We start from the raw sequence: 14927 nt of genomic DNA on the forward strand, positions 1-14927 counted from the left end.
TTTTTTTTTTGCTTAAATTCTTTGGGACCTGGCCCTTCACTACTTTTCCACCCTTCTTCATACATATCTCTGGGTATCCTGTTGGTAATCATAACATGCTGGCTTATGCAGTGGTAAAAACACCTTCAAAAGCACCTTACTACAGCAGCAAAGACTTACTTCCTGTTCATAGTAGGTGTTCTGCTTTTCCTTTGCTGCATCTCAGAACCTGGTATACCTAGAGTCCAATTCAAATTCCTTACTCTCCAGATAATGGAGGTAGGGTTGCAGAGCAGGCTCAATACTCTCCCCAGGGAAAGCATGTTGGTATTCTTGTCGCGTAAGTCAGAGACATGCTTGTAGTGTGTCATTCTTTCCAATAATCTGTTAATGATATAGGCCATTTAGGGAACCTGATGTGTTCCAATAACGTACACAGAATTCAATGTGCCAGCAAGATAGCTGAGTATCAGGACATGGACTCATTCACTCTTTATTCTGAGAGGCCCAAATGTCTACACAGTCATTGTTAAATACATTATGTTTACACATTAAGAACTATTATAGTCAGGAAAAAAAATAAACAGAACTATACAAGCTCTTTTGGAGACGTTTCTATGAGGCATTTTTGAGTAAGAAAAGCAAGATTCAGAAAACAATAATGTGTTTAAAATACAAAATCAATCCTCTCTATCTCTCCCCATACACACACACACACACACACACACACACACACACACACACACACACACGATATATTCTTCCACTTGTGGGTTCAGCCTCTTTGTTTTATTAATTTATTTGTTCATTTTACATCCTGATTGTGGACTCCTCCCTGTACCCCCAGTCCCTCTTCTCCTCCCAGTCCCACCCTTATAAATTCCTCCCCCATTATCCCCTCCCCACTTCTCTGGAGAGAAAGGGAAGTCCCCCTTAGGTACCACCCTTCCCTGGGATATGCATTTTCTTTTTTCTTTTCTTTTCTTTTCTCTTCTCTTCTTTTCTTTGTTTCTTTGTTTCTTTGTTTCTTTCTTTCTTTCTTTCTTTCTTTTTTTTTACTGGTTATAATTTCTTTAATAGGCCACTGGTCAACACCAGGGCCTAAGAGTCTGGATCATTTCCCCTTTTGCTATTTCTTGTCCATAAAGAGATGAAAAGGCTTAGTCATATCTGGCAACTCCAAGGATGGTGTAGAAATTAAGAACTTTAAGTTGTCGAAGTCTTTCTGATGTCCTTCTGTCTAGACAAAGCTCTCAGGAGGCGCTTTGGTAGCCTCAGATAAACGGTTCTTATTTCTGCAAAGGCTGGCATCCATATTATGCAGAATCCTGTGGACCTCAAGAATTCCCTTACCTGGAAGGGAGATGAAAGGCACATCTTTTCTGGCTTCATCGAGCCATCTCTGACCTTCCTTTATTATACACCCTAGATAGGTCACCTGTGGTTAGCAGAGATGGGCTTTCTTAGCAGAGGCTTGGTAGCCTGTATTCCAGATGGCCTCCAAGAGGTGCTGGCTTCCCTTCAGGCATTCTTGTTTGGTCTCTTCTGCCACCAACAGGTCATCCACACACTGCAAAAGAGTCAGTTGAGGGTACTGGTTTCAGTACTCAGGTCTTCTTGTAGGGCCTCAAAAGATGGTAGGCAAGTTTTTAAATCCTTTGGGCAGCTGGATCCAAGTCAGCTGTCTGCAAGTCCTGAGATCTGGATTGGGCCATTCAATGGCAAAGAGGTCTCGGTTCTTTGGTGCCAAGGGTAAGCTGAAGAAAGCAACCTTTAAATCTAGCACCACAATGGTGACTGGTACTCTGGAAGAACAGCACTCAAGTGGTTGTAGGGATTAGGGACTGATGGGTGGATATCCATAACTCATTTGTTTACCTCTCTTAAGTTTTGTACTGGTCTATAATCATTAGTTCTGAGCTTCTTGTCTGTCAGAGGTCGGGGTGGTTTCCAGGCAGATTGACATGGTCTCAGCATCCCTTCATTTAATAGCTTCCTGATATGGGGGTTATGTCTTCCCTAGAGATCAGGAGCATGGTATACTGTCTAACCTGTACAAGCTCTGCACCCAGCTTGAGCTCAATCTAAATTGGGGTCCAATATTTACTTGTTCCAACTCTCCCTGTCTCTGCCAAAACATTGAAGAAGAGATCTAGCCAGGTAGTCATTTCATCTACTGAGATGGGGAGAGTTTAAAACAACTGGTATCTTCAACTAGAGTGATGGTCAGGACATAAATAGGCTTCCCCTCTGAATCTAGTAGTTTGGCTCTTTCTGGGGAGAAATGCAGTTGTACCCTCATTTTTGTTAACAAATCTCTCCCCAAGAGGGGTATGGGTATTCAGATACAAGAAGGAATGAGTGGGTTATTCTGCCCACTCCCAAGTCTACTGTTCTTTGTATAGTCCATGAGTATTGTTTAATTCCTATTGCCCCTTGGATCCAAGATTTTTTTGAAGAGGCTTTATCTTCCTAGTTCAGCAAAACAGAATGCTGAGCTCTATCTACAAGAAAGAAAGCTGGTGGGCATCTGCTCCACTTGTAAGGTTACCCTGGATGCAGAGAGGAAGCAGGTCCAAACCCTATCCCCTGTATTCATCATCTCTAGTTTCATCTTCTACAGCCATGGTTTGACTATGCCTCTTTTTCTTGGGGCACTTCCTGGCACAGTGGCCATCTTCCTTATAATAAACATATTGGTTCCTTCCCACGAAAGAATGTTCGTGATCCTTAGGGCCTCCCTTACCTACTTCCCCAGAAGCCACTTGTTTTAGGTGTCTCCTAAGGTCCTATGGTTCAGCTGTAGCTACCAGCAGGATCCCTGCCAGATGGTGTGGTTGTTCCTTCCACTGTTTTACCTCTGCACTTTCTCTTTCGTTAAATACTTTCTCTACCATGTTCATTAAATCCCTCAGACTCTTTTCTCCTATCCTTTCAACCCACTGGAGCTTTTTCTTGATATCTGGTGCTTCCTGGTTAATAAAGGCTAGAGATACTGCTAGTTTGGTTTCTGGTGATTCAGGGTCCATTCAGGTATTTTCAGAATGCCTCCCTGACTCTCTCTCGGAAAGTTGTAGGCCTCTCATTGCCTCCTTGACTAATATCACATAGTTTGGGCAGATTAGTAGGCCATCATGCTGCTGGTTTGAAACCCGTTGATGAGAACAAAAATCTCCAAGAATTTCAATGGTATTGAAATCTGAACTGGGAGGGTTAAAGGGGAACCAGCATCAATAGTTGCTTGTTTACTTGTGGGTTCCCTTGTGGGGATAGCAACTAGTTTCCTGGCTTCTGCCTGAATTCTCTTGCTTTCTTCTGTGGTGAAGAGAACTTGCAAGAGCTGCTGCCAGTGTTCCCAAGTGGGTTCATGGATGAAGAGTATTGTTTCTAAGAGCCTAATTAAATCTCGGCGGTTGTCTTCTTCTCAGCACCTCATGGTACCTCCTCCAAACATGGTACCTTCTCCAAAATTGACCACATAATTGGTCACAAAACAGGCCTCAACAAATACAAGAAGAACGTAATAATCCCATACATCCTATTAGATCTTCATGGATTAAGGCAAATCTTCAATACCCAGGATATGCGTTTTCAATAGGACTAAGGGCATCCTCTCCTACTGAGGCCCAACCCGGAAGTCCAGTTAGGGAAGGGAATCCAATTAACTTCCTTTCTTAATCTAAGATAAAACCCAACCTCAGAAAAGTATATAAATCCAGAGACTGAACTTCTATGGGTCCCAACGAAGTTTACTTAGTCCATAAATATTGTTATGGTTTATATGCACAATGCTCCCTCCTCCAAAGACTTAGATCCATACTAGTAGCACTCTCTGGGGTGCTGTAGAGCAGAGGAAGTCAAGAGTTAAAATGTTATAGTGTGGTCTTTCTGTGTTGCTACTTCCTTGTCTACTGAGATATAAGATGTCCTGCCTAGTGTATTCTTCCCATGGTGTAGTGCGCCAGGATAATTTCCCCACATGATAGACTGGATTTTTCTCAAACTGATGCAAAAAAAAAAAAAAAAATCCCTTTTAAAGTTGCTTTATCAAGTACTTGGTAGCTATCAGCCACAGCAGGTTTTGGATAATGTTGGAAATATAAGAAAGGGGGGAGTTTTGAAGTCAGATGGAATGCATTGTGTATTATGAAATGGGATTGGGTCTGTCCCACTGAGGATGGGATGTTATGGTTTAAATGTAAACGTCTCCCATCAGCTTGTGTATTTGGACTCTTGGTTCCCAATTTGGTGATCATGTTTGGGAGACTGGAATCTCAATGAGGTGAAACCTTCCCAAAGATAGTATATCACTATATGGTTCTTGGTATTTTATATCCTAACCCCACTTCCTATCAGGTCTCTGCTGCCAGTCTGTTGAAGTGAGAGATCTTCCAGCCTTATGCTCGCATTACCACGGGGCAGCCTACTGCTGTGCGTTCTCCACCACGATTGACTAGTTTGTCTTCAAACTACAAGTCAAAACCAACTCTTCCTCTCTTACAGTGCTTTCTCAAGTATTAGATCACAGGACTGAGAAAAGCGATACCAATCTGGACCATTGGTACAACTAGGTATGGTAATGTGAACACACCACTAGTTCATTAGTTGTGCGACCAGAACAAGGTCAGCTTAAAAACCAATAGCCCTGAAGTTCCGCCAAAATTCTCTAATTTGTTTAAATAAACTTTATCTCTTTGGACTTCCTCCTAACTCTACACGTTATCTTCTTCAAAAGGTTTGAACTATTTTGGCTCCACTTATTTCTGTGTATAAATTAGTTTGTGTAAACCATTTCCATGTATATATGAATTCTTTTAGCAGCACATTGCTATCTTATTGATGGCAGTGCTGGTTGTTTGTGTTTGGGAAATATTAAAAAAAAAGAATGGTGCTATTGCCAGCAAGGCACTGACGGGCTGGCCGGCCAGGCTCTGGCCGGCCATGGCCTGCCTGTTCTCATTTCATGAAGACTCTCTGACTCGGAGCTCCAAAGAAATCTCTCCACCCAGCTCTCTAAGTTACCACGCAGCTCCATGCTTCAAAACTCTCACGGCCTTTTGTGGTGTACTTCTGACAAACCCATGTATAGCTGTCGTACCTTTCTCTGTGGAACCCAGTCGAGCCACCAAGTGAAGGAAAATACCACATAGACTTAGTTCAGAAACAATGGTAACTCAATCGCTGGGCGCAACAGCTAGAATTCTAATCTTGTAGGCCATATTAAATCTAAATCCTCTGGTGGTGGATCCTGGTAGACTTGCCATCTAAACCGGGAGACACTAATAGCTACATCTTGTCCTCCTGCTGTCCCTGTCCAAAAGCCCCTATCGCTCTCCTGCCTCCTCCTCTTCCTCAGTCCAACCCAGAAGTCCCGCCTACTCATCCAGTGATTGGCTCCTTTATTCATCAGGAGAAGGTTCACAAGAAGTCACCTAAGTATGTGACTCATTTCTTGTTCCAGACAACCCCTCTTGGGAAAACAGAACTAACATCAAAATACAAATAATGCCAGGGCCATCCACAACGTGTTTGGGTTAATATTTCTAGGTTTGTGTAGTGTAGTGCTGCTCTATTGGCAATGGCTTCAATGGTAGCTGTTTTTTTTGTTTTTGTTTTCCTCTAAATTGTAGAAGTTCAAGTTATATTTCTGTGACCATAACAGGGGTAGAATGAATGCTTCCTTTCCATATGAATGCCAAATGGACCTCTTTTTATATAACTCTTATGATTTGTTTTATCCATTCACTTATTTATTTTATTTCAAGTCTATTTCTCCACCTTATTTTTCAAGTAGAATTTACTTTTACTTTTTATGTTGCCTTTTACATGCTAGGTTATTAATGATGTGAAGTCTGCTGAAAGAGATGTTAAGATTGAGAGAGAAAACTTGAAAAGTTGAACGAAAGAGAAACATAAACATACTAAAATATATCACATAAATTAGTGTAAAATAACATGTGAATGGGTATTTGTAATTATCCTTCAAAACTAAAGCAAAACAATTAAAAAATAAGGACTTTGCATCATAAAATTTCTATTTTGCTTTTATGAATTACATTTGCTTTGGTGAGTTAAGAAAATTATGTACTTATTCACACACACATATAATAACAATTAATGAAAAGAGGGGTTTGAAAATAAATTTGAAAAGGAGTGAAGAGAGGCGTTTAAATGGTAGAATGGGAAGAGGAAATGATGTGATTATATTATAATCTCAAAAATTAAAAGAAATAATTTAAAACAAGCAGAAAGGAAAATGATATATTTAGACAAGTTTCTACAAAAATTCTGGAAGAAACTGTGGGAGAGGCTAAACATCAAAAAGAAGGTGGTTGCTTCAAGTAGAATATACATTTCTGTTCATCATTCAACAGCTGCACAAACTGAAGAGGGCAGTAACTGAATTAAGTCGTGCCATCCATCTCCAGCCTGATGCAATCCACCTATATATAATAAGGTATGAGCACAGAAACTGAGTTCTTCTTGGAATAACTGGACGTCTTAACAAAACCTTGGGGTTCCGCTATCCTTCGCTATCCTTATTTTACAGTTAGTCTTGAAACAATGTCTACCTCTCAACTTTTTTTTTTATTTTTAATTACATGTTAAGATAACCGTTCCCTTTGCTGTACTCTTGCACTGAAGTATACTTGCCGAGAGTGAGGTTCTTTGAGACCTTTCTAGATGACTTGCTATGCAGATAGCACATAAGCCCTTCAAAGTAAGGTGCTACTTTTGATTGGTTTTGTTTGTATCCATAGAAGTACTGAATAGAACCTTCTGCCAATTTAATGAAAAAAAATGACCATCATTATTATAATTCACATTAGTAGAATTTGCTAAGAGAACTATTGTAAGATATTATTATTAAAAATATAATCTCTCAAAATTCATAGGCCCGGGAAAATGCAATAGGACTTTCTGATAAAGATATATTTTGTGTTTTAACACTTAAACCACACTTCAGAAATTTATATGAATACTTTCTGTTCTGTGAACGTTAATTTTTTATTTTAGTGTCACAGTTCATAAATTGTTTCTGTCATCATCACTCCATGTTAACTTATCTCTATGGATTTTAAAGAACTGTGTAACTTTGCCATGCATGGTGATGCATGCCTTTAATTCTAGCACATGGAAGCAGAGACAGAACCAAGCAGATCTCTCTGACTTCAAGGCCACCTCAGTCTACACAGCAAGTTCCAGGACAGCCAGCATTGCATAGAGAGTCTGCTTCAAAATAGCAAGAGCTAAAAACAAACAAGTGACTATATTTAATTTAATTTAAAATTTGATTTTATGTACACGTATGTAAATGGGTGAATGTTTTATATTGTAAAAAACTATGTAGCATTATAAACGTCAGAATACTTACTTTTAATGAGTGAGTGCTTAGCTCTGAACAGGACGTTTACATCAATCCCTCTAAGATTCAGGGGTTATCATGGAAGAGCTAGGTGGGAAGAATTGGAGATCTGGGAGGTAAGGAGAAGGTCTGTGCAGTGCCGCTCCTGGGTGTGACATGGCAGTTGCGGTCGCCTGCAATGAGCCACACAAGGCTGGGCCTACTGACAGTCAGTCATCTGGGGTCTGGGATAAAGAACAGCCATGTCATTCAGTTGGGTACACAACCATGGAGCCCACATTTCCATGAGTTTTAAATCCATGGTCACTTAGAGGATGCCAGTTAAAGTCTGTGAGTCTTAAAACAATAGCAGCAGCAGCAACAACAGCAAAGCAAAGAAAGCCTGAGTGTGAGGCAGGTTTTAGGACTGGAGGGGTGTGTGTAAAACAGGGGCAGAGGAGAAGAGAGAAATGTGGGGGTTACCATAGTCAGAATGTACGTCATAAATGCATGAAATTGTAAAGGAACAAGTCAAATACAAGATTTAAAATCCAACAGAATAATTACCTTTTGCCTGCTTAGAGTAAAAGCTATCATTTCTTCCAGAGGACAGTATCTTCTTATGATGAAGAATTATGAACTTGGAAAGCTCACTATTTATCAAGTAGCAGAAATGAACAAAGGTAAATAACACTAATTCAAAATAGAAACATTAAGGAAATACTTCTCCATTTTTGTACTATTTGTAATATATATACACATGTATATTGATGTACATATAGGTATTGAGATCATGAACAATTCACTTTGAAAGGTAGAAGTTGAAACTTCAGTTTTTACATCTACATAATTAACTAATGAATTTTGTGAGAAAACTTGTTATATGATAAACCAGGCTTATCATTTTACTGCTTTGTGTTTGTAACTGTAGTGAAATTATTTTTATGATAATAAAAGGTTTTAGTTGATATATCATTTCACGTTGCAAAAATAATATTATACTGTGTAGCTCCCTTAACATAATTATGTTCTAAATCCCTGCTACCCAGCAAGGGGACCAGTAATCTTTCCTTTGCTTTCAGGTATCATTGAGCTGACCCCGATACAGGAAGCGCTCATTTACTCATTTTGTGAAAACCATGACAAGGCCATTCATGTCTTGGAAGGGGTCATAGCCAGTAAACCAGACATCTCCACTTATGCACTCTTGGCAAAAGCCCAAATGAAGGCCAAGAGAATCAAGGTGAAAAATCTGCCAATTGATGGATTGATGTTTATTAAACTTTGTAATGGATACTTAAGGATGGTGTCTTAGTTGTTCTATTGCTGCAAAAAGACACCATGACCAAGGCAACTCTTATAAAAGAAAACATTTAATTGGGGCTGGCTTAGAGTTTCCAGAGGTTTAGGCCATTATCATCATGGTGGGAAGCATGACAATGTCCAGGCAGATATGGTGCTGGAGAAGGAGCTGAGAGTTCTATATCTTGAATGGTAGAAAGTGACTGTGTGCCATACTAAGCATAGCTTGAGCATAGGAGACCTCAGAGCCCAGCCACACAATGACACCCTTCTTCCAACAAGATCACACCCACTTCAACAAGGCCATATCTTATGCTAGTGCCACTCCCTGTGAGTGAAGCATTCAAACATGTGAGTCATGGAGGCCACATCTACTCAAACCACCACAGATTGCATTTAAATATTTTTATAAAATAAGATGGTAGCATTTATTTATGAGTTATTCATAAATACAGATATAGTAACTACATCTGTTCTTATGCTATATATTGATTCATCTATTAACCAACATATTGGCTTCCTTCCTTCTTTCTTTCCTTCTTTCCTTCCTTCTTTCTTTCCTTCTTTCCTTCCTTCTTTCTTTCCTTCCTTCCTTCCTTCCTTCCTTCCTTCCTTCCTTCCTTCTTTCCTTTCTTCCTTCCTTCCTTCCTTCCTTGTCAAAACCGAGCAGCTCATAATAGTTTTTTGCATGTTCTGTTTTAGGATATAGTCTTGGGAGTAGATTGCTGGCTTGTGAACCTGTTACCAAATGTCATGCCAGGTTCTTCTTCTACTGGCTTCTGATGACTGAGACTATCTCCAGGAAATGGATTTTCCAGGTCTTTTTTTTTTTTTTTTTTTTTTTTTTTGGCAGTCTTGCGTACAAGAACTGATGCCTTCTCTGCTCAGTCCATGCCTCTGAGCTTGAGTGTCAGGATGAGCATCATTCATTTTATGTCTATCAGTCATTTGTACTTTCTTCCTTGTCAGAGTGTCCTACACTTACCTTGGTTATCCTCTTCCTACTACTTTATGTGTTGTTATTTATTTATTTATTTATTTTTGTTTTTCCCTTGCCTCAAGTTTATTTGTAAAAACAGCATAGGACCCTGGTAGGTATGTATGTCACAGCAGTCCATCTGTCTTCACATTGGCAGGAGCCTTTTCTATGGGGTCTGGGGACCTTTAGGAACCTGAGCTGGAGCTGAATCCTGGGCCTTAGCTGGAGCTTTGGCCTCTGTCTTGGTTTGAACCTTGGGCGTTGGTTGGCAGAGCCTACACCCCTTGGTTATGTAGCTTCGAAACCACTTCCCAAGCTTGGGATGATCGATGAACACCAGACAGCGGAGTTTGGGGCTGGGGCCCTTTGGCATCTCAGGCTTGACGGCCTGAGGCTTCACCAGGGCCTTGATCGCCTCTGTGCGTGCACTCACTTCCTTTACATTGTTGGCCTGTATCTTTTTCAGGACTTTCTTGTTGTCCTTCTGGGCAAAGTGCAGGTTCCTCAGGAACTTGGGGTCAACCCCCTTAAGAGATTTGGATCTTTGTGATTGGGGTTTCTTGATGCCATTTCTGTGCCATTTGCGGGACTGGTTGTGTGTGGTGTGGTTCTTGGACTTGGAATTGGCCATGTCTGCATGGTAACCCACAGCTCCCACAGCGTCTGGAACCAGAAGACTCTTCATGTGTTTTAAAAATTAGTTCTCGGGCATAGCGCACACCTTTAATCCCAGCACTTGGGAGGCAGAGGCAGGCGGATTTCTGAGTTCGAGGCCAGCCTGGTCTACAGAGTGAGTTCCAGGACAGCCAGGGCTACACAGAGAAACCGTGTCTCGAAAAACCAAAACCAAAACCAAAACCAACCAACCAAACAAACAAAAAACAAAGCCAACCAACCAAACAAACAAACAAAAAAATTAGTTCTCTGTATTGACCCTTGCCTATGTGCTGTATAGTTTCATCATTCGAGGTTTGTTTTACTGTGCCGTTTGATGATGGTGTGTTTGGGTGTATCTATTTTTAGGGTTACTTTCAGGTGGTTAGTTTTTTTTAATCTTTTTCTCTTTTTCTTTAAATTAAATTAAAAAAATTTTTTTTTTTTACTTATTCACTTTACATCCTGGTCACTGCCCCCTTCTTGGTCACCCCCCCTCCCTTCACTTTCTGAGAGGGTTGAGTCCCCCAACCCTGGCATGTCAAGTCTTTTCGAGGCTGGGCTCTTCCTCTCCCACTGAGACCAGACAAGGCAGCCCAGCTAGAGGAACATATCCCACACACAGGCAACAGTTTTTGGGATAGCCCTGTTCCAATTGTTCAGGACCACATGAAGACTAAGCTGCACATCTGCTACAGGTGAGCAGGGAGACCTAGATCCAGCCCATTTATGTATGTTCATTGGTTGGTGGTTAAACTCAGAGAGCCCCATGGAGAGTTGGTTCTGTTGGTCTTCCTGTGGAGTTTGTATCCTCTTCGGGGTTGCAATCATTCTTCCTTATTCTTTGGTACGTCTCCAAGCTCTATCCTCTGTTTGGCTATGCCTGTCTGAGTCAGCTGATGTATGGAGCCTCTCAGAGGGCAACATGCTCCTGTTTGCAAGCCTAACAGAGTGTCATTAATAGTGTGAGGGATTGGTGCTTGCCCATGGGAGGGGTCTCAAGTTGGGCTGGTTATTGGTTGGCCATTCCCTCAGTCTCTGCTCCATTTCCATGCCTGCATTCCTTGTAGACAGGATAACTTTTGGGTTGAAAGTTTTGTGGGTGGTTTTGTGTCTCTATCATTCCACTGAGGTTCCTGTTTGGCTGTAGGAAGTGACCTCTTCAGGTTCTATGTCCTCAGTGTAGTGAGTCACAGCTAAGATCACTCCCATTGATTCTTGAGTGCCTCCCTTATCCCAGGTCTGTGTTTCATCCTGGAGATGCTCCTCACCTCCTCACCCCTGTTAGTTGCAGATTCCCATTCATTCTCATGGCCATCTAGCCATCCCTTCTGTCCTTCCTCATACCTGATCCTGAATCCTTCATTCCCTTTTCCATTCTCCCTTCCTCCCAGTTCCTTCCCTCCATCTACTTTTTATGACCATTTTATTCACCTTTCTAAGTGAGATGCAAGCTTCCTCACTTGGGCCTTTCTTCTTGCACTTTTTCTATGATAAGCTTTAAAAAAGTTACTAAAATTTAAAAATTCAATTTAACACATATAAACCATAAGAGATATACATATTAGTGGACACCATGTAGTATTTTGATTCAGCTGTACACTGCATAACATTTCAATGCTAAACAAGGTATATCTTCTAACATTTGTCATTCAATTAAAAATCATGCCTTTCTCTTTTTGCCACTTTGTTACTTCTCCAATTAACAACCTTTTTGTTATCATTAAAAGTATCAAATCTTGAGCATTTTTCTATGCTAATTTTCTTCACTTCCTCACTTGACATCAGATAAATGTGGCATCTATCTTCTTGTGGCAGATGTATTGCATGCCCAACATATGAACTGTGCCATTCTGGGACCATAGTGTAGGTGGAACCTATCACTTGCTCTGACTAATAGACCACAGCAAAGGTGATGGGATGCCATGCTGCCCATAATTATGATACATTATATAATGTTTATGAGTAGAAGCCTGGAGAGAGATTGTCCTGGTAGCCTTGACAGAGCAAAGAGCTGTACTAGTTAGTAACTGACTATGGAGATAGGCCTAAGGCAGGGAAATGCTATGGGTTATAGGATCTCAGGATCTCACAACTAGAAGTCAATACTCTCTGCCATGCAGTCATAGGGAAATAAAAGGTTTTCAACAACTCCAATGATTTTGGAAGAAGAGACTTCTCTATTTGAGCTATCAGATGGCAATACCATTCAACTAGCACTTTTTAGCCAAGGGAGCATAGAACAGAAGAGTCCCCTCACTGTGGAAACATGACAAATGTATGCTATTTCAAAGGCACTATGTTTACTTTCTAGAAATAGGAAAATAATACAAAATTTATTATCTGGAATTATATTATCATTGTAACAAATACCTAAAAGTGGGCCAGCAGCTTTAAACTAAGCAGTGATGTAGATCTTGCAAGAAATTTAAGACTATGCTTTGTAAAATATAACCAACTCAGAGGATTTCCAGGAGTTTGTGGGTGGTGTTCTTTAGGGATTACAGCAGGAGCTAAACTACAGCAGGACTCTCATGAAAAAATAGTGGGCATGGCTTTGTCTAATAGAAGGGATGAGTGCCTGTAGAATAAGGTCTTCAAAGTTCTCAAGACCATTATTTCTCCAGAAACCAGTATAGAAATAGTGATAGAGAAACAGAGAGATAGATAGACAGATAGGTAGAGACAGATAGACAAGAGATGGAGATATAGAGATAGAGATAGAGGGGCAGATAGAGATTGAAAGAAGGGTGGATCTCCATGCTGTCTTGTGTCAGGTATAGAGCACTGGGAAAATTCTCTGCTGGGGATGGAAGACTGAATGTTGAGATGGCTTGTAAACATGTAGGAAATACTAAAGAGGAATCATGAAGACAGCATATTCAAGTTAATAAATCTCATGACTGCTTTAACAGTTCACTCCAGTTTAGAAAGTAAGATAACAACAATCAGTGTTTGAACCTGACGTTCATGTTAGATGCATATGATGATTTGCCAATCAGTAAATAACATCTGGAAAATTAAGCTTCTTCTTTATGGGTTTCAACTATATTTATTAAGTTTATGTGGGTAATGTTTGATAAAAGCCTTTTTTTTTTTCTAGAACTAGCTTAACCCCATTAAGAGTAAAAAAAGCCAAAAGGGATGATTGAGGTAGTATTAGGTATCATTAATACTTCTACTAACTACTGACTTTCTAGTACTCCATTTAGAGAAAGAGCCTACAAGTTCAGGTCTGGTGTTTGAATTTAGAAGTTCTAGTTATAAAAATTCATACATGTAAGCCTGCTTCAGACCTGATAGCTCCTGGGGGATGAACGTGTTGGGTTCATCCTCTGGGGGATGGCCCTCTAGTTGTATGAGAACATTTGTGACCTTACCAAATCTGTGTGCATTTGTGTGACATGAGGGCATAGCTTTTGTGTGCTCTGAGTTTTCTTTACCTTTAAGGTTAAGATGTTGAACAAATAACCAGTAAAAAACCACTTGCTTCATTCTTATCCTTGGTTTTATTCTTATAGGAATCTGTGAGACTATTTAAGAAGGCATTGGAACTGTACACATTTTCTGACAAAGGACCAGATGCCACTAGTGTTTCAGCAGAATGTCTGTATAACCTGGGTCTTTGCTACATGGAGGAAGGCAATTTTCAAATGGTATCTGTGTGTTTAGCTCTTTTTTTCTTTGTAATTCTCCTGTACATTACAATCCCCACTATAATTTCTCTTCCCTCCTTTTCTCTCAGCACCTCTCCTCTCTTCCCAAGACCTACTCCTCCTCCAGTTCAGAAAAGAGCAGGCCTCCTAGGAATAGCAACCAATCATAGCACATGAAGTTACAATAGAACTAGTCACAAACCCTTATATCAAAGCTAGACAAGGCAACCAGTAGGAAGAAAAGGGCCCCCAAAGCAGACAAAAGAGTCAGAGGCAGCTCTCACTCTTACTGTTGGGAGTCCTTCAAGAACACCAAGCTGCATAACCATAATGTGTATGCAGAGGACCTAGTTGAGACCCATATAGGGTCTGTGTTGCTTCAGTCTCTATAAGCCCTGCTTAGTTGATTCTGTGGGCCACGTCCTGAATGAGGTAGTGTAGACCTAGAAAAACAAACATGGTATATACTCACTTATAAATGGATATTAGCTATTAAGTAAAGGATGACCATGCTACAATCCACAGACTCATTGAGGCTAATAACAAGGAACTGGAACACGTAGTCTCCTAGGGAAGGGGAAATAATATAAATTTTGCAGATGGGTTGGGAGAGGTGGGAGTGGGAATAAGAGGGATCAGGCAGGGAGGGATTTGTAGGAAGGATGTAGGGAGAGAATACTGGGAGACATGACTGGAATTAGGGGGTATTTGGTAGGCAATATAGAAACTTAGTGCAGTGGAAACTCCCTGCACTACATCTACAAGAGTGACCCTAACAAAGGCTGCTAGTAATGGGGGATATGGAGCCTGAACTAGCCATTTTCCATACTCAGGGCAGACTCCTAGCAGTGTGACTGGGACATCAATCCAGACACACGACCTTCGCCCTACAGTCTGCCATGCCTGCGAGATTTGCTAAGTTAATGGTAACACAGAACTTGTGGAAGTGGCAAAAGCCAATGACTGATTCAACTTGTGGCCGGCCCATGCCATAAGAGGGAGCCCACGCCCA

At 40.7% G+C, this 14927-nt stretch overlaps 1 protein-coding gene across 2 annotated transcripts in view; it reads left to right on the forward strand.

Annotated features, from left to right (window-relative positions):
• Positions 1–14927, forward strand: part of Ttc6 (tetratricopeptide repeat domain 6) — a 189523-nt gene that overhangs the window by 144790 nt on the left and 29806 nt on the right. For both annotated transcript variants that reach the window (XM_031356246.1, XM_031356247.1), the window contains 4 exons: positions 6354–6436; positions 7931–8007; positions 8407–8567; positions 13781–13915. In XM_031356246.1, coding sequence (XP_031212106.1) covers positions 6354–6436; positions 7931–8007; positions 8407–8567; positions 13781–13915 — 456 coding nt within the window. The remainder of the gene's footprint in view (positions 1–6353; positions 6437–7930; positions 8008–8406; positions 8568–13780; positions 13916–14927) is intronic.

The sequence above is a fragment of the Mastomys coucha genome, unplaced genomic scaffold (assembly GCF_008632895.1).
Source record: "Mastomys coucha isolate ucsf_1 unplaced genomic scaffold, UCSF_Mcou_1 pScaffold6, whole genome shotgun sequence".
Classification (NCBI taxonomy): Eukaryota; Metazoa; Chordata; class Mammalia; order Rodentia; family Muridae; genus Mastomys; species Mastomys coucha.